Source organism: Rhipicephalus microplus, chromosome 9, assembly GCF_043290135.1.
Source record: "Rhipicephalus microplus isolate Deutch F79 chromosome 9, USDA_Rmic, whole genome shotgun sequence".
NCBI classification, from domain to species: domain Eukaryota; kingdom Metazoa; phylum Arthropoda; class Arachnida; order Ixodida; family Ixodidae; genus Rhipicephalus; species Rhipicephalus microplus.
This window is the reverse complement of record NC_134708.1, coordinates 17,623,550-17,643,641: the sequence shown is the minus strand read 5'-3', so window position 1 is coordinate 17,643,641 and position 20,092 is coordinate 17,623,550. Positions and strand designations below refer to the sequence as shown.

The 20,092-nt window shown below is 45.2% G+C and overlaps 1 protein-coding gene across 2 annotated transcripts in view; it reads right to left on the bottom strand.

Annotated features, from left to right (window-relative positions):
• LOC142771564 (uncharacterized) overlaps positions 1 to 11,076 on the bottom strand; it is a 65,038-nt gene extending 53,962 nt beyond the window's left edge. For both annotated transcript variants that reach the window (XM_075873226.1, XM_075873227.1), the window contains exons 1-3: positions 7,595 to 11,076; positions 7,320 to 7,397; positions 6,593 to 6,812 (exon numbers count right to left, since the gene is read on the bottom strand). In XM_075873226.1, coding sequence (XP_075729341.1) covers positions 6,593 to 6,757 — 165 coding nt within the window. In that variant the 5' untranslated portion in view covers positions 6,758 to 6,812; positions 7,320 to 7,397; positions 7,595 to 11,076. The remainder of the gene's footprint in view (positions 1 to 6,592; positions 6,813 to 7,319; positions 7,398 to 7,594) is intronic.
• Between the last annotated feature and the right edge of the window lie 9,016 nt (positions 11,077 to 20,092).

The following is a 20,092-nucleotide window of genomic DNA, read 5'->3' as shown; positions in this document are numbered from 1 at the left end:
GAAAGTACTGACGCACTGCGACGGTTGCGTGTGGTCAGGCCTTAAGGCCCGACCCCTCGTCGCTAACGCACTTCGAGGTGCGTCCTTATATAAGCAGCTTCACGTAATACCCCCTACATGCGCGTTATTTGCTTTCAGATAATCAAGCTTTTTGCGGGACAAGGCAACAGACACAACATCGAAACATTTTCTTTCATTCTCGCTGATAGCAAACGCTACTGTAGTTTCTCGCACTGCCTGATCTTTGCAATTTCTAAGCACACAAGCCTAGTGGTGAATTCTGGAGCACAACAACACCTGTGACAATGATACACCAAATCTGATCTTGCTGTCTGCGTTCATCTGTGTGGAGCATAACCAGCACTGCAGACGTTTACCGGTGAACTTCGGATGGTGGCCATTTCTGACGAACTGGAGCTCAAGGGCACTTCACTCACATTCGTTATTTTTCCTTTTGTGTTGTGGTGAGCTTTCAGTGTAATGCTCGATCTTCTAAAGCTGTTTTGCGCAACCAGTTGGCGACCAAGTATCAAGCGGAACTGCAGATATACAACAGGCTCTATAAAACTTATTTGAATAAAAGCATTCACTATGGCTGCATCCAACATGAAGTAAAATATGCGGCTCCACCAGCGCTTTGATCGGCGGTCTGCGTGGTAGGCGTTTCTCTTTCGGTCGAATTTATCGACACCTCCAATCCACGTGTTTTAGTCTTTCACAACACAGGGGCTCGGAACAGCCAATTTCTTGCCATTTTGGAGTGTTCATTGCACCAGCACACGGTCTTCTGGGTCATGGTAGTCCGACATAAGGTGTACATTTTTTGAGTCTCTCTATTGATGGGCGACCATTTCTGCTTCTCTCCTCCAAACGTAGGACCCTCTCTCGAGCTTGCTATTTTCTTTGACTACTTGTGGGAGATCCTTCTTGTTGATGCGAAATGTACCACAAGCAAGAATGTCTTTTTCCCCGAAGCACTTGAAGTAATTTTGTTGAGCTAAAAACATTATCGAAAAATACCTGTGAGCCAGCAGGTACGGTTGTGTCACCCAAGGTTGTGTCATCTAGCTTGAGTGCGCTTTTTCCTTCGTAGAGCTGGAACTTCATGAGATGCCAGTCTCGGAGTACACGACAGACCAAACTTTTGTAGCCCCTCTTGATTTTAGGTTTCATGGGCATGAACTGTTTCATGCTCAAACACCCTTTGAACAGTATCATACTCTCGTCGACGGCGAGATGACTCGATGGCGTGTAGTTAGCCACAAACCTCTCGTCGGTCATGTCCATCAAAGGTCGAACTTTGTAGGTCCGATCGTAGTCCTTCGTGCCGTAATGTGGCATGAGGTCGTTATTGTTCAGGTGAAGGCAGTTTGAATACGAGCTAAAAGCATTTGTAAGTCATCACCTGCGCGATTTCTTTTACATGAAAAAAAGCTGTCCGAACACCAATACATTTCCAAGTGGTGCATGCGATTGACGCTCATCAGAATCGGGAGTCCTATGTAAGCACAAAGTTTCAAGCATGTCAGTGCCATCCATCCTGCGGGGTTTGTTTGTGCTGCGTAGAACTTCGTTTAACCGACGATATGCTTCATGACATCGTCATCAAAATACAGAAAGAATGTTTCAAGTACAGTGCTTCTCTGTAAAAGCTTCTGGGTTGGTTGGTTGGTTGGTTGTTCCCCAGAGTCCTGGCGCAACCCACCACGGGGGATCGGCCATGAAACGGACGGTGCCTCATTTGTGAGGTGGAGTTGTTTTACCACCCTGATTATTTAAATAACAATGTTTAAACAAAGAACCAATTGGAAAACGATAGATTAGAAATAAAATAGAGGTAATAAAAAAATGAACAGGCTAATATGATTTGAAATAAAGTGAATTTATGCCTCAGCTTAACATTATAATCGTTTTGTTGCCTTTAGAAAATCGCATACAGCCTTGCAAACATTCCTGTGGCTAAATCCCTTTTAAATTGCTCCAAAGGAGAGGACCACCGGAAGGGATAAATTTAGAGCCAACCTACGGAGAGGTTCTTCTAACAGTCTCCTCCATTGGTTTGTGTATAACCTGCATGTTAAGAGGAAATGGTGAAGGGATTCACTCTCGTGTCAGTGGAGGCATAGGGGAGACTGTGCCAGACCAGACCTGTGTGGATAAAAGTTCAGGGGGGGGGGGGGGGGGACTCGGCATTTTAGTCTCGTAATTGATATTTCCGCCGTTCCAGAGGAGCACCATCGATTTTTCTAAAGGTACTTAAGATGGGAAAAATCCGATGTTGCCAAGCTAGAATTTTCAAACTGATCTGACATGACAAATTTTTCAAAGCGTGCCACGGCGATAAATGCTAGCGTCGGTAATTTTGAAATTATGGGATAATTATGTGAGGCCACTGCGAGTGCATCTGCATATTCATTGAGGGTTAAATTTTTATACCTTGGCATCCACACTAAGCGAATGAGTCGTAAATGTCTTGGGGCAAGGTCGTAAAATACTTTTAAAGCATTGGACATATTAGGCGCAGTTAATGAACTACACACAGACAAGCAGTCTGAAAGAATAATAGCATCTGTTATTGCTTGAGGTAATTTTCGTAACGCTAAGAGAATTGCCAGAAATTCGGCTTGATAAATAGGTGTAAAATTGGGTAAACGAATCGAAAAAGACCAATCCAACACTGAAGATGCAATTCCGACTCCTGCCTTCTCTTCGCGAACTGAAGCATCAGTTGCTATTACATTCTTTGTGTCTAATCTTGCCAGGTGGTCTTTCAAAATGGCATCTAGATATTTAATGGGAAGAGTTTTGCAATTACTAGGAAAAATATTGTCAAATTCTATTTTCATTGTTTGAATAGGTGTTCTTAGTACCCGTACTTCACAAAGGTTAACTTGTAATGTTTCCAAGAGCTTCTGTACGACAATGACTTGTGGACATTTTAATCTAGACCACTGTTGGTTAAAAAAGGACGTCGGCTCATTAATGAAAACATATTGTGACCTCCTATGTGGGGATGCGTATATTTTTAGGAAGGTACGGACTGCTAGTATTTGGAACCTAGCACGAAGAGAAGGCAGGCGCGCTTCCTTATATAAAATATTAATTGCGACAAATTTTGAGAGCCCAAAACATAAACGTAGTGCTTCGCGTTCTAGTAGTACCAGTGGTCTAATTTTGTAGGCGGGTGCTCGAGAAAACAAGACACAGCCAAACTCCAATATTGGGCGAATATATATACAATATATCGTTACTAGCACATCACGACGTAAACCACAACGTTTATTGCCGAGTCTACGAAGCATTCCAAGCGCCTGTGCTCCTTTAGCTGCCATAATATCTAAGTGTAAACTCCAATTTAGGTTTTCAGTATAAGTCACTCCTAAGTATTTAATTGATCTCATCTGCGGGATAAAGTCCTGTCTGTAAAGTACGGAAATCCGCACTGTAACACTTATAGGAAAAACTACGACTGCACTTTTCCTGATGTTTAATGATAGATTAGTGTCGTCTAACCATGTGTCCAGAGCGTTCATATAAAACTGTAGCATCTGACATAATGGATGTATATCTGTACCTGTGGCAAAAAATGCTATGTCATCAGCGCATACATACACCAGTACATCCTGTTGTAGTGGAATTGTGCGCAATAAAATATTAAATAATAATGGTGAAAGAACCGATCCTTGGGGGAGACCTCTAGTTTGTTTATAATTTGAAGACGACATGCCAGATTGAGAGCAATAGAATTCTCTATCTTTTAGAAAGGAGTAAACCCATGCCACGAAGTAAGTTGGTAACCGATGTGCGTTAGCAAATTTATTAGTTTATTGTGTTCCACACTGTCATAAGCTTTTGCAATATCTAAAGTTACTAAGGCGGAAAGCTGTTTCTTAGAACGAGCTAGCTGTATCCTGCTTTCCAGATCAACATGGGCACACCAAATGGAGCAGCCATGCCTGAATCCAATTTGGCATGGGCTTAAAATTGCATTTTCGTCCAACCAGTTGTCTATTCTATTGTGTAGAAGTCTTTCTATTAGCTTTACCAGATTAGATGTGAGTGAAATAGGCCTAATGTTATTCAAAGTAAACCCAGCTCCATGTTTCTTTAATAAAGAAATTATTTTCGCGATTCTCCACTCAGGCGGAATCCACGAATGTCTAATGGAGTGGTTAACTATTGCAAGCAAATCTTGAGGTAATACTTTATGGATTATTTTTATTACAGATGCAGTTACTCGGGACCTGGAGCAGAATTGGGCAATATTTTCACTACTTGTGCTATTTCTGACGCTGTAACCCCTTCAAAGTCATCGCTGTTAACAGGGCACGGCGAGTGGTAAAAGTTAGCAGTCCTGAAGCGGCTTTCCAACCCTTCAGCAATATTTTCCAGAAAAGTAGGCAATTCACGTGGCGTTGAAACTATCGATTCGAGGTTTGTTGATGGTGGGATTACTTTTTTAGCTTTAAGGAAGTTGAAAAGTGATTTCCTGTGGCAAGGAACTCGGAACGTTGGCTATCATAGTTATTCTTCGCAGCGGCAACTGTTCGCTTAAAAATTGCAGCCGCGTATTTGTAATCGCTCCAGTTTCTATGGCATTGATTATAGAGCAGTTTTCGCCACGCTGCTTTTCTTAGCCTGTAATGACGTGAACAATTAGAGTTCCACCATTGATTCAAAGGGCGTTGTTTGGAGACCTGAACTGTGAATATAGCTTTATTTAAAGATTGTTTTATAACATCCTTGAAGTTGATAACATTTCGCTCTTTATTTACCTCGGTTTGTTTTGACAAAGCCACTCGTAGTGCCTCTTCAAATGTTTTAAAATTGATGTGAGAAGTGGGCTGCCTGATGATTGAAGTCACGGGACATACAAGTTCAAACAATATAGGAAAATGATCGCTATTTGTACCCAAGTTTAAACTAGACCAAGTAGAAATACAGAGGCTAGGACTACAGAAAGTCAGATCAATCGCAGAATGAGACTGATTGCATACAAACGTGGGGGTTCGCTGGTTAATGCATGTTAAATTATTTTTAGCAACAATATCCCACAAGTACTTTCCACTTACATCTGTTCTGAATCCCCACGAAGTGTGATGAGAATTGAAGTCTCCTACCATTATTATGTCTTTTCTGCAAGATGAAATTACGGTATCTAAAACACTAGAATTTTGAACACCTGACGGAAAATAAGCGTTTACTAAGGAAAAGGGAATGTGTCCTGGAAGAGCGATATCTAATGTTAAACTTTCACTTTCTAAATTCATTATCTGATTTGTAACTTTTGCCCAAATGTGCAATTTTTGAAGAGATAAACACTGCTAAACCACCTCCTCGAGAGGGGCGGTCTAAGCGAAATGTTCGATAGTTTTTAAGATGAAAGGCTTTTAGAAAGCCAAGTTTCTTGCAACACTATAACATCTGGGGAATGCTGATTACAAAGGCAAAATAAATCAGTAGTTGCAGAAAAAATTTACCGGCAATTCCACTGCAAGATTCTTAATCCACCTATTTTGAGGATATGCCGGCCGCATTCACTGCCTTCTGCAATAATTATCTTTAAAAAAATCCTCTTTTGATGCTATTTCTTTCTGATATTTTTTTACTTTTCCCTTTAGGACTCACTAAAGATCCATTTTTTCGTGGCGACGACCGCCGTTTCATTTTCTTTGTGCCGAATTCCATTTGTGAGACCTGCGAACTTGAATCAGAGCTCCAATCCAGATGTTCAATGGGAATTGTTTTACGGCCGCAGTTCGACGGACCAGCTCTTGATGAATATAACTCTTCAATGGGTGTTGTTATCGGTTGGCTGGGTTTAGAAGGCCCTGTTTCTACAGATACTGCATTCACCTCTAGCTGAAGAAAGCATAGAGGCTGCATGTGGATGATTAACATTCATGAGGACTTGAGCGATTTGTGCATTTACTATTTGAGCAAATGACTCCGTCAGCGTCACAAAAAGGTTATCCAATAGCTTCGTCACTGTTTTCTCAACGGTCGAGGCTATCACGTCTGAGAGTGAAGAGTCCATGACATGGTTATTACGGATCGCAGCTACTGCGTACCCACAAGAGCGCTCTGCGATGGCGATTCGAGCTTCGCGTCTTGAACAACGTTTTTGCTCAATTATTTCCATAATTTGAATCTCCTGAGCTCTCGCAGGGCATGTGCCATCATCAGATGGGTGAGGGCCACCGCAGAGACAGCAAGACATTTCCCGAGTTGTGCATTCTTTAGAGTTGTGTTGTCCTGCACACATTTGACACCGCTCTATTGATCGGCAACCCTTTATGCTATGCCCGAAACGCCAGCATCTATGGCACTGCAGTGGATGAGGAGTTAGCACTTCGACCCTATATATCAGTGGCCACGCTTTGATCTCTATTGGTCTAGTAGTTCCAGCAAAGGTAACTATCACCGACTCTGTCAGGATCTTATTTTTGTCAGCGCTACGTGAACAGCGAAAAACTGCCACCGCGCCTGCAGCAGAAAACATCTCTAGAATTTCGTACGGAGACAGGCTCAAGTCTACCCCACGAACCAAACCTTTCACACAGGCCAAGTGAGGAGGAACAAAAGGGCTCACCGGGAGAGGGGCAAACGATGTGCATTTTAGCAGATCTGATACGCAGGCCTGATCCGGGGAACAGCACAGAATGCCTTCACGACCAAACTGTCGCACCTCGGTGATGAGTTGGAAGTGTTCGGTCACCTTCCGTGACTCCTCCTGGATGTTTTTGGGGTTTTTCATGCGAATAGAAGCCCCATTTGTTGGGACCAGAGCCACCGGAACGCTGCTGAGACCGCTGTGCAAGAAAAGAAAAGATCAATGGGTAAATTATCATTAGTGAGGGATGCCGACCAGGCAGAGCTTGCCTGGCCGGGAGACGCGACAGACATCAGTCCGCTAAGCTCAAGTCAGCACCGCCCGCATTGGCCGCACACCCCGGATCAGGAACTCGAAAAGGCCTGAAGGAACAGAGCGAGTACAGGCGGACACAGGCGAGACGCGGTGAAGTCTTCGCGCGATGTCACGTGAACTTCTGGGATCCAAGTGCACTGCAATTTGTAGGAGTTGTGGCTACAAACTTGGATGAGTCCCACTTGTTGTCCACGGTCTCGTCATCAAGCTCTTCAAAAGGCTTTTTCGATTTCTTTCCGTTTTTTTTATTTTTCCAACGTATTGTTTGCGTCGGATTCCTTTGAGCCTGCTTGTATTCGGCCCTGGTTGCGGCGGCAAGCGTCGTCCTCCTCGCTGCTTTCATCAGGGGCAAGCACAAACTCTTCGTCTTCGGAACTTTCGCAGTACTCACCTGTACTGTCATTGCAATTGTCCGGTAAACAGAAAAACAGTTCTAGAGCTTCCTCTGGGCTCAGGAGTTTTTGTTTTCCTGCGTGGGAGAAGTAAATCGGCCAATTAGACACCGGTAACACGCCAGTGCACGCACGCTACTCAGTAAACGTAGCCCTGCGGGTGCGAAAACGCACGTGTTACACGAGATTTTTTTCCGTATCTTACGGTAACTTTTACGGGCAACCGCATTTCTCAAAGCGATACTGTAGTGCAAGATGCAAGCATTTCACTCACCAGAAATGTATATGCCGTTGAATTAACTTGAAAAACAGGCGCACACTGACGAGACAGGAGAATGGTAGTGACAGAAGCACAGAAGCACAAGAGAATGTTACAAGAGCGCCACCAGCTCCACCTCAGGGAAAGGACAAAAAACTGCAAAGAGTGTTTTGCACAACGCTCCATAGATGACGCCGTATAAAAACTTCGAATAGGGTGCCTTGATGCCCGCGCGCTCCGCTGAGGGTGAGGACAGCCGCGTTGTCTGCTACGACGGCCGCCATTACGGCTCCTGCCGTAGTGGGGCAGCATGCGAAGCGCATTACCGCTTGCGGTGCTCGCGTATGGTAGGAAAGAAGTACTCGTTGGCGACCTTTTTTTTTTGGTGCAACTTGGACACCTCTTAGTGCTGTTGTTGCCTAATTGTTAAATGGAACAACGCACGTCATACAAACTGGTGGCCTGTGCTTGTACAATGCGCCAGGGGCTGACATAGACTGAATGAAATGAGCCACGAACTCCCTCACCAGAAAGATTCGCGTTAAACCGTTGTCGTCGTTAAGACGGAGGGGCGCATGAACTTTTATTACTACGCTTGCTGAAAGGAATGCAATATTTGGGTCTTTGTGAATCAGCCGAATAGCAAAGGCAGGAATCGCTGTACTTTATATACTTGCGTGTGTGTGTATATATAACACACACACACACACGCCCACGCACACACACACACACACACACACACACACACACACATTATCTGACATTCGGTACCACCTTCCCCTGCCTCACCATTTCATGCACTGTGCAGGCAGCATACCCGAGAGTAACATGCTTTACCAGTGTACCTTTATGAAACGACACCCACGATTTCAGTGAACAGGCCATTTATTTGTGCGCCTTAATGCTGCGTTGTCCCACTAGTGAAAATCAAAGTCAGATACAAGACAAACCAAATGCAGTACGAAATGAAATGTTTAAAAATAAAAAATGCAAGAGTCAAAAGCGTGCCCACGTGAGCCGAAACCTTTTAAGCATACAGCTTATCTTGGCGTGTCCATTTCTCATGAGAGGTTGACGCCGGCACATGTTTTGCTTGCATGTCCATTGCAACTCCCGACTGGAACCTGCCGAAGGTGAATGCGCAGCCTTATTCTTGCGTACCTCTCTGTGAGCAGTCGGTATATACTGTCCTCGTGCTCCGCGCATATACAGTCATGACCAAAAAATATATACAGTCATGACCAAAAGTACAGTCAGTATATACAGTCATGACCAAAAAATGCAAACAAGAAATATAAACCACAACACTCAAGTATCGCAATTTTTTTTTACATGCAAGTCAAAGTGATGCAACGTAATCACAAAAACAAAGTTGGGAAATGTAGCTTTCCAAACGCACTAATAGCGTGCCATTATTTGACCGTCTAATATTAGCAGTATTTTTCGATTTTGCGTGGTCTGGTTCACATTTTTGTGTTCGCATTTCCTAGCTTTGTCCGTGACTGCATTTCCAGAATTTATGCACTAATGTGGACGCAGCATATGAGGACCTATTTGGTGTTAGCTTCGTAGAAATCCCAGGTACATAGAGTACTTGCAACTGGTGCTGCTTTATGTAATGCAAGAAAAAAGTTCAATCTTACGTTTGAATGTGAACAAAGTTGGGACGGCATTTGGTTTCAACTTCTTCCAGCCATCCGCACGATGTTGCTCATAGTTGTTCTCTTCAAAGTGAGCCTGCAAATAAAACCAGAATTGGAAATTAACACACTGGCAGAAGAAAAACGAATGTCTGTCACTGTCAATAAACAAGATTTCATGTATGCATTCAGTATGATTCGCAGCAGGAACTAGCAGCAACTTTGAAGCACAAAAAGAAGGAAACTAATTGAGCTCACGCGCGCTTTCACGTAAGCCACTTCAGTGAGCGCGATCATAGACCCAGCCTGCTGTTATAATAACCCTTTCAATTTTCGCACTGAAAATCTGTAAGGATTCCTGAATTCATGTGAATAAAATATTAGTCTATTGTGCCGACAAAGGACCAGGTCTGATTTTATAGCGAGCGTTACAGATTTCGTTCTATCGAAAGCTTTGTACCCAAGCCTCCAAGTTCCCAATGCAATCGAATTTATTTGTCAGGTAAAAATGACAACACTCCGTAACAGCGCTTGTTTTGTTCGTCACTGAAGTGTTCCTGATTCCCAAGTATACATACGACGATACACACAAGACGGGCAGAAGTCCGGCCTCGTAATATTACGAGTTTTTCGCAGGAACAGCATGTTTATGTTCAAACGGCTTGATTTCACAAGAGGCGTTCAAATTTCGACCGATCAGTGCCAACGCGTGCACGAATAAACATGGGCAGGCCTCGTAAGCGTTGTGAAATCCCCCTACCACGCACCCGAGCCTATGTTAATTCCCTGCGAGGCCATATGCGCGCATTTCACGTCCAATTTCCTCTTATGTGAATTACGTGAACTCTACGTGCCGTACTCTTGAAGTTCGGCAGCAGTCAGGCGCCGTCAGATTTCCGTACTCGCTCGCCGGCACGCGGCCTGAACTCACTCCCCGTTTTCTGCCCTTGCATATAATTTTCTCCCTCCTCCACTTTCTAAATTCTCATCTGTTTAACTACACCTCCTGCGTCCCCATCTCTTGCCTACTTTTCGTTCAGCTCAACTCCGCCAGCACCCGGTCGACGCGTACGCTGTCGGGGCGAGTTGGCGAGCGAGTACGGCAATTTCACGAAGTCTGTCTTCGGGCTGCGAGGCGGACGGTCACGACAGCGGCAGCCGGTCTCGCGAGCAAAATAGCTGCGAAGCGCAGTGCACGAAATTAACAGCCTCGGGTAGGGGGTGGGAAGGATTTCACAACGCTGCTGCCAAGGCAACACTTTCCCGTGCAAGGGCAGTGAAACTAGTCGCAATTCCTATGAATGTAGTAGCACACTCGAGGCCCTTGAACCAGCATGAAATGTTATCGACACGGGGGCTTCCGAAGCCCCCGTACTTGACGCATTTTCTTAAAGCGTGATCTTTTAACACGAGCACGCCGCACAGTACCCTGCACGACGTTTGGCTGTCCTGCGTTTACATTGCGCACCTAAATAAAAAACAACGGCGCCCTAAATAATGCTGACCAGTCAGAATACGACGCACTAAAAAAAAATGTTTACTTACGCTGCATACGTGCGACGTATTAGTCGGTTGCCACTTTTCTCGTTTGATTTTAACGGTCCAAAGAAGCCTTCTTTTTGGGTCTCTTGGAAACCGGTACAACTTCCATCCGTTTCTCGAGTGATTCGAGCACTGCGGCACGCAGCAGCCGGGCATGGTGATGCGGAGATGGGTGCATAAAACTGTAAGGGAATGAACACTGCCCAACAACACCTCACACGCCAAGCACGAACTACCGGCCGGAGGCGCCAAAATGGCGGTCGCGCTGGCGCCGAAGCCGAAGCGGCGGCATCTGCCCTTGCAAAAGCTGACACCACTCTAAGCGGGGGCGCGCGCATCGAGGCACTCTAACTTCGAAGGAGGTCACGCTAGAGATAACAGATAAATACAAATATCTGGGCGTATGGATAAGCAATGGGACCGAGTACCTAAGGGAACACGAAATATACGTGACGGCGAAAGGTAAGAGGAATGCAACAGTGATGAAAAATAGGGAAGTGTGGAATTACAATATGCATGATGTTGTGAGAGGAATATGGAAAGGTGTCATGGTTCCTGGGCTGACGTTGGGCAATGCGGTCTTGTGCATGAGTCCAGAAGTTCAAGCAAGATTAGAAATTAAGCAACGTGGAATAGGTAGGCTTGCTTTAGGAGCTCACAGGGATACACCAAATCAGGGAGTACAAGGTGATATGGGATGGACATCATTTGAGGGCAGGGAAGCTAGCAGCAAGATAAAATTTGAGAAGCGATTGAGAGAAATGGGGGAGGAGCGTTGGGCTAGGAAGGTTTTCAGCTACTTGTACATGAAGAATGCCGATACAAAATGGAGGAAGCAAACCAGGAAATTGACTCGTAAATACTTAGAAAACAGCAGGTGGCCAAACCAAAAAGAACTATCGGTTAAGAAGAAAGTGAAGGAAACGGAGACTGACATGTGGAGAATGAGCATGATTAAGAAGTCCGCACTAGAGATCTATCGAACTTTTAAGCAGGAAATTGCCAAGGAAAGGATCTATGATAATAATCGGGGTAGTTCTCTACTGTTTGAGGCCAGGACGGGAGTATTGCGAACCAAGACATATCGGGCCAAATACGAAGGGGCAGACACAGTATGGAGTGCGTGTGGAGAGGAAGAAGAAACTGCCGAACACTTGATAATGTTCTGTAGAGGGCTTCACCCTATAGTTCAGGATGATGGCGCAGAGTTTTTCAAAGCACTGGGGTTTAGGGACAGGAAGGGCAAAATAGACTTTAAGCGGGTAGACTTAACTAAAAGGAGGTTATCTGATTGGTGGCTAAAGTCAAGGCACGAGTGAAAATTAAACTCTTCACTGCAAAGTACGAATCCTCAAACTCACTTTTTAAAGAAAAAAAAAATAAATCTAGTTTTTGGTTCATTAAGTATTACGGCTTGGTGGCGCTAGCCACCGCCCGATCTAAAGGGTACAGCCACATCCATCCATCGATCGAATATTATTTCATGTGCAAGCGTTTTAGAGCAAAAAAAAAAAAAGGACAACTCGAAAGGTGGGACCTATGTGTCCCATTATCCATCAAAGGGTTACGAGAGAGAGAAATAAGAGATGAACGAGACGTAACGTATATAAATATAAAAAGTGAAAAGGGCAAAACGATCGGAAAAGCCGGAGATAAAAGATAGAAAAAAAGAAGGGGGGACAAATTGTATTCATCGGGCGGTATACCGGCGAAAAAAAATCTACCATTTATTATTTAGCTGTTACACTGCAATGTTTTAACCTTGAGAAGAATTTCATATAACGATTACACCTCAGATATTCAACAAATTCTTTTATTTCTCTCCCCCCCCCCTTTTTTTTTTACATTGCGCCAAATGATATTTCGAAGTCAGAACAAAGTAATCCTATTCCCCTAGTCTAGAAAACCTAAAGGTATATTGACTTGCATTAACCACCGGCTTCTTGGCCAATCCCCCTTAGTGGGTGAGAGCCACAAAAGAAAGGATCATGCAAGCAAGCAAACACTTCTCGTGCCACGCGCTGCGGCTCATCTTCGTTTTCTTCTATAGCGCGCGCTAGTGAGCACACGTGTGCACGCAGATCTCATTTCGAACGCGCTTCAAGACCTGGATACAACTTTACCCGCCCGGTAACCCTCCTTGTCTCGAAGTTGGCTCCCGTGCTGGACTAACCGACTACTCCAAGAAAGGTATGAAACCTTTGAATTCTACGCATGGCGCAAGAGTGACATAAAATTGGGTATAATTGCTGTTAAATTGGCCCATCTGGCTGCAGAGGGACCGAGGCGCCGGGTTGTTTTAGGAAGGGGTGTATGCACGGTTTAGGAAAGTGGGCTGGTTGTTAAGAAATTAAGGCACCATTGCACTCGGGGCCGATGCGAAGCCTGAAGGAACTGTGGAACTTGGCTTGTTTGTTTGTTTTAAATACGAAGCATTTCTTGGCGAACTTCGGCGACTTTGAGCGTATCTATCTATCTATCTATCTATCTATCTATCTATCTATCTATCTATCTATCTATCTATCTATCTATCTATCTATCTATCTATCTATCTATCTATCTATCTATCTATCTATCTATCTATCTGTCTGTCTGTCTGTCTGTCTGTCTGTCTGTCTGTCTGTCTGTCTGTCTGTCTGTCTGTCTGTCTGTCTGTCTGTCTATCTATCTATCTATCTATCTATCTATCTATCTATCTATCTATCTATCTATCTATCCGCCCACGACTTTTAGCTCTCCTGGCCGTTTCGATAATGGTATCGATACCAAACTTGGTATGGCATAACATGACTGTATGAAGAACAAATTTGACTAGTCATAACATGAAAATCATATGTATGCCATGAATGTCATGATTTACATTTCATGGTCCTGCAGCTCTTGCGGTGGTTTCGTTCACATGGCATGTTGCAAAACTGGTATGGTATGACATGATTGCATGCCGAACACAAGCGACCGACTCTAACATGAAAATCATGACACGCGTGTCATGTAATAACATCACTACACGCCACGCTCATAATGCGCTCGCGGCCGTTTTGCTAACTCCACATATACCAAATTGGGTGTTACGTGACGTCAATGGATGACGAAAGTATATGATTGGTGAAAACATGATAATGCTGACAAGCGTGTCATTTAAAGGGCCACTCACCGGCTTTGACAATTTTGAGCTGACAAGCGGAATGCGTAGACGAGGCGTTCATGATCACGTCTGCCAAAATTTGCAACGCTACGTGCCGCGGAAATGGGTCGAATTTCAAGGTGAACGCTGCTCCCCTTCCCTTCTGCCGGCACGCGCCTAGAGAATGAGGGCATGACGGGCGCGTATGAATGGCCCTACGTGCCCGGCAATGCAGTGGCGTTGGTCCTCTACGTCGACGACTCTGCCCTGACGTTGCAAACAGTGGCACTTGACATGGCGACAATTATTTAACACGGTATGCGTAGTTTATGTAATTCGTTGCTTGAGGATAATAATGCTCTAGATAAATAATGAGACGCAATAAGGGAATGTGAGCGTCTTTTTTCCCCATTTTTCTCCCGTGAATTGCAACGAGATGCGGTGCTAATGTATCGGCGTTGCGCATGCGTTCGTACCCGTGGTCCGCGCATTGAATAGACTACCACCGTGGAACGCTCCTACGCGTTCGCTCACTCAATGTGCTCATCTATTCTACCGCGTCTAAGCCAGCGTTTCGAAACCATGCCGCAGAAACAGGCAGAAGACCACGAAATGACGCTGCTCAACAAAGCAACGCCGCTCGCGTGCTCGGGGGTTGGACTTGTTTGGGCACGTCATGCGCACGTGACCTCTTGGTCGGATGCCTGAGAGGATGGGGAAGAGATTTGGCTTGCGAAGGCTACGCGGAGGAGCGGCAATGGTTTCGAGCTCGCCTCCTCTCATCCTCGTTTCGCACCGCTTCAAAAAAACCCGTTTTCTCCGCTCGTGATGAACCGATTCGAAAAAATTTTATCAGAATGTTCCTCATCAGACACTCAACAACTTCCACTGTCTAACTAAAATTTGGTATGGGGCCTGGTGAATGGCCCTTTAAGAAAATGACAACATACCACGCTCATAGCGTGCTCGCGGCTGTTTTGCTAGCTCCACATATACTAAATTTCGTATCACGTGACTTGAATTGATGACGAAGGTAAACGACGCATCCAAACATGATAATCATGACGCGTAAGACATGTACGGCATCATTTACCTCCACCTCGTAACATTGTACTGGTTTTAGAGTGACATATCAATCTTCCTCATTAGTGCTTCGCATATCATCGATTCCCACTTTACGTGGGATCTGCCAATTTTTTCCCCTCAAAAACAATGACCAGGAACCCAGTAGGGTTGAGACCTGGGCTAGTTGGTGAGGCATCATTTAACCATATGGTGTAGTAGCGCAAATTCACGGGGACGAAGAGGACAAGAAAACACGACACTCGCTACTATATGGTTAAATGATACCAGGAACCCACTCTGGGGGATTGCTGAAGAATTAGTAGATAAATATTTCAAAGGTCAATCGAAAATGTTGGGACATCTAAGCTTTCCTTGATCATCTTTTCCTTCCGTTTTCGAAGTTTTTCACATGTCTCTCTGTTTTTCTTCTCTTCCTCGCTCTTTTCATCTTTTTTTATATTTCTTCGCTTTCTATGTCTCGCTTCTTATAACTTTCTTTTTCTTTTCTCGGTCTTTATAGTTCTCTTTCTTCCCTTACGTTCTCCAATACTCATTCTCTCCCCCATCCAAGTTATTTCGCCCCACGCCGGATCAATCGGGGCAGCGGTAGTGTTGTGTTGTCCGCGATCTCCGATGGCAGCCTTGCTCCAGCCGATCGGCTCGTCTTCCGTGATCTCCTGACGCATATATAGCTTTCGCCGATCGGCGCCCCGTCCTGGGACTCCTGTGACCGCTTCCCTCATCTTTCCTATCTCTTATCTCCTCTTTCTTAAAGGGGTCCTGCAACACTCTTTGAGTATGGTCAGAACACGCAGCCGATCGGTAGTAGAGGCTCCAGACAACACGCGAGCCAAATACTTTAGCGTAGCACGTGGCCTGGAGTTCACGATAAATTGTCAAAGTCAGCTAAACATAGCTCTCTCTTCTCTCGAAATATCACAGAATTAAGCCCAGTAAGCCCATCTACCAGCCATTGGCTGATTTGATTGATTGATTGATTGAAAACTTTATTTGACTATTTACAATGTGCTCTCACTTGTTGGCTTCAGCACCACGGGGAAGAAAACTCAGGTGACCTTAAACTGGTCAGCTTGTTACTGGTGGGCAGGGAATGGTGATCATGCGCAAGGCAGCACACCACATGTTCAGCCTTGCTCTGATCATCGAGTGCGTTGTCAAGTATCCAGTTGGTAGTCCCTTCCATGTCCTGCTGTAGCTGAGGCAGGGTACGTTGGGCTTTTTTCATAAAATCTGTTCCGCTTGATTCGTGAACAGGGCATTCCCAGAGAATATGCTCTGTCGTTGCTGGCTCGTGGCAGTAGTCCCAGTTGGGGTCAGAGTACTTTGTCGGGTGCCTATTGAAGGACCGGGATTGTCGTGAAACTTCGTGTTTGCAATCTTCTGAGTGTGACCTCGTAGAGGCGGGTGAATCTTGGGCGCGGGGCATCGTGTTTTGTAGCTTCTTCTAATTTGGCCCTTAATGGCCGCTGGCGTTGAACTTTCGCTCGGTAGTTGCCTTCACGGGTCTCATCTTGGGTCATCGTTGCGGCCTGCTTCGAGCTCGCATCCCCGAGTCGTTCCTTGCTATGATGCTGCAAGGCTCGTTGATGAACTAGTTCGTGTCCCGGTATATTTGTGTGTTCAGGAATCCAATGAACTCGTACCCGGACTGATCGCTCTTGGAGTTAGGCGGCATAGTGCAGGATGTGCCTGGCGTGCGCTGGTAGCTTTCTTCTAGTTTGGAGTGTTTGAAGCACTTGCTGCGAATCCGTGAAGCTGTGGATAGCTTTTGGCAATGATCCTGTTTGATTGTAATGGGCTAGAGCTTCCGAAATAGCGTACCCTTCAGCTGCTTCGGGCAGTAAGCAGGATTGAGTAATAAATAATGAGGATGCTTCTCCTGTTCTCAGGTTGAAAAATGCCCCTGTGTGCCTTCTAGAGTGGATGAGGCATCCATGTAGATTATATCTTCTTCGTTAGGTATACTTTAAGGTGTTCAATATGCCGCAGAGCGTATGCCCTTCACTGATTGTCCGTGGCTTGGCTCATATGTTCTGGAAGCGGCCGATTGCCTGTCACAGTAATATCTTCCCATGGTGGAATGGTGGGTAGAATTTGAAGCAGGTGATGGTTTCTTAGACCTAGCTCGTTTCTGATGGCTCTTCCAGGGCGGGTTAGCTTGAGGCGCTCATTTTGAGCTTGCAGTGCAGGCTCTACATAGTCACGTAATGGAAGAAGTAGACCTGTTCTGCACAGGCCTTCGACTTTGGTGTATTTTGGTAGCCCTGTGGCATTGCGTCACATTCAAGTTTTTCAATTGAGCTGGGTCGCCGTCATTGGCAGGAAGGGTACGTAGTCCACATAGGAGCCTTGAGTGTACGAGCGTTTGTGCGAGCCTTTAATTTGACCTTCGGATAGGCCCTAAGGCGCAATTTGTCAACTTTCGCAGCACTCTTGTTGTCTGTTTCGTAGTGCACAGTGCTTTTTCTAGCCGTTGAGTGTAGACTTGGCATTTTGTCGATATATTATGCTTAGTACCTTAATGTGCTCTTTGTGCTGTATGCTTGTTGCGTACAGTTAAGTTGGGTTTTATCTCGAATAAATTGCTGCTTGCTGTGGTTTGTAGGTTTCGGAAAAACTATACAAATTCTGTCTTTTCCGGTGAAACTTGCATGGAGACCTTGCACTTCAAGGAAAGTGGTGATAACATACATTGCCTTCTGGAGTTGCTGCTGTTGCGTAGAGATATCTCGCTCGTTACACCAAATTGTAACGTCGTCGGCATAGATTCCCGCCGAGATGGACTTCACTTAGAAGAAAGGCAAGTGGGCGCATTGTTGTGTGAAACGGTGCTGGAGAGATAACGGCTCCCTGCGGAACTCCGATTTTGTTGGAGTATGATTGACTGGTGAAAGAGCCTATTTTTATAAAAAAGGTTCTGTCCTGGAGAAAACTCCGGACATAATTATACAGCCTTCTACCAACAGGCAGTTCTGAGAGCTCTCGTAGTATAGTATCATGAGGCACCGAATCGAAAGCCTTCTTTATACGTACGTCAATACCTACAATAGTGCTCGGCCAATGCGGTGAGAGGTTCTTTAGTACGTCCTCGTATAGGCGCCGGAGTGAGTCTTGAGTAGACAGGTGGTGTCTAAAGCCAGTTTGGGTCCAGTGATAGTGCTCCTTATTTTCTGCCATCCATGTGAGGCGCTTGTTTACCATTCGCTCCATCACCTTTCGGATGACTGAAGTTAACGAAATTGGCCGAAGGTTACTTGCAGTCGTCGGAGGTTTGTTCGGTTTAGGCAGTGGTATAACATTTGAACGTTTCCACTCTTTAGGGAGGTTGCCAACTTCCCATACTTGATTGATGATGGAAAGAAGAGGGGTTAGTTGGCTCTCTGTCAGTTGCTGTAATTGTTTGTAGGTAATCATATCAGGGCCTGAAGCTGTTTTACAATTTGACTCGTTTAGTGCTATTATAAGTTCTTGAATTGTGAAGGGAGTATCCATTATGTCGTTGCTTCGTTTTTCCTCTGGCCACTTTGGATACTCCGGATGCCTTGCCGGTTGTGGAAAAAATGTGTTGGCGCACGCATCAGTGGTGGCTGGTGCTGATGAATGGGAGGCCAAACAGAGTTTTTCAGCGGCTGTTCGAGTTTTGCCCCGGCCTTCCAGTGATTTGGCAATGTTCCATAGGCTTTGATTATTTACCCGACCGTGTAGCTGGTTGCAGCAATCCTGCCACTGTTGCTTACATGCGTACTTTGATGCTTGCCTCGTAAAAAGCTTATAAGCTTCAGACGATTGCGAGCTGATTTTTCAGTCCTGTAATGCATGTAAAGCAGCTATGAGTGCCTCCCACAAGTTAAAGAGGTGCCTATCGGGCGCAGGCTTTTTAGCAATATTTTTGTACGTTTTGCTTGCCTTTCTTGTCGCTTCTCGTATATATGTTTTGTAAATTCGTCAAGGGTGACTGTTTCAGGGCATATATCCTTATAAGACCGGTATATTTGTCCCAGTCAATGAAGGAACACTCCTTTGACATAGTAAAAACTTCGCCCCAGACAATCACAATTGGTTAGTGGTCGCTGCCGATATTCTGGGGCCATAAGACCCAGTGCGTACCTTTGGGTAGGTGCCTAACCCACGTAAAGTCTGGCGATGTATTATTTTGATTCGCGCCACCAATCCTTGTGTATTGGCCTGGCGTGTTGAGGAGGGCAAAGCCGGCGTCTTCCAAAGCTTTTTTGAGTTGCTTCTCTTTGGGAGAATTTTGTGAGTATCCCCAGAAGACGCATGGTGCGTTAAAGTCTCCCTGAATTAAGGTTGGACCTTTAGGGTCTATTTTACTGAGGGGTATAGCTCCACATTATACTTGATTTGGGAGGGCTGTAGCAGTTTAATATTTCGTATGTCTTGCCCTCTATTTCGATACGAGTCTAAATGCACGAGAATGAAACTGAAAAAGGGAGGTCGTGGACCGCCGGAAGGTTCTTCTTTGTATACGTAACACATCGACCAGATGAAACGCCAGCATAAGCCTGGAATGGGGCAATATTTACCCGGCTCTTGCACCCAAATGATAATGGGAGTTTTTCGAGAGCTTTTAATATGCAAAGGAAATCATAAACTTTGTTGGGAAGGCTTCTCGCGTTCCACTGAATTATCAGAGGCATGACTCTGAATCTATGGTTTCTTCTTTATCTGCACTGGCAATAGGCCTGATGCGTTTGGTGTATACCTTTAACCAACGTTTTTGGTTTGAGTGTCTCAATAATGTGTTGCATGCTGTAGCTGTGCAGCGAATTGCTCGAGGCGACGCTTGTATTGCTGCTCGGGGGGGGGGGGGGGGCATTGCCCTTGACTCGAGGTTAGAGCGTCTCTAGCAGCGTTTTGTTCTTTCAATTGGATAATAACAGTTTTAAGTTCATCAATAGTTTTCTGTTGGTCACTGATAAATTTGCAGATACTTCTTCTGGGTGTTCCGTAGTTCCACTAGTTCTTGCAGAACGCTTGGACGCGTCTGTGGTGCAGGCGAGGCATTAGGTGGATATTGCATTATGCACCCTATATATCTGCATATGTGGCGGGGGACGCTATAGCTGCGTCGGAGGTTGTGTTGCCGACTGCGAGCGCGTC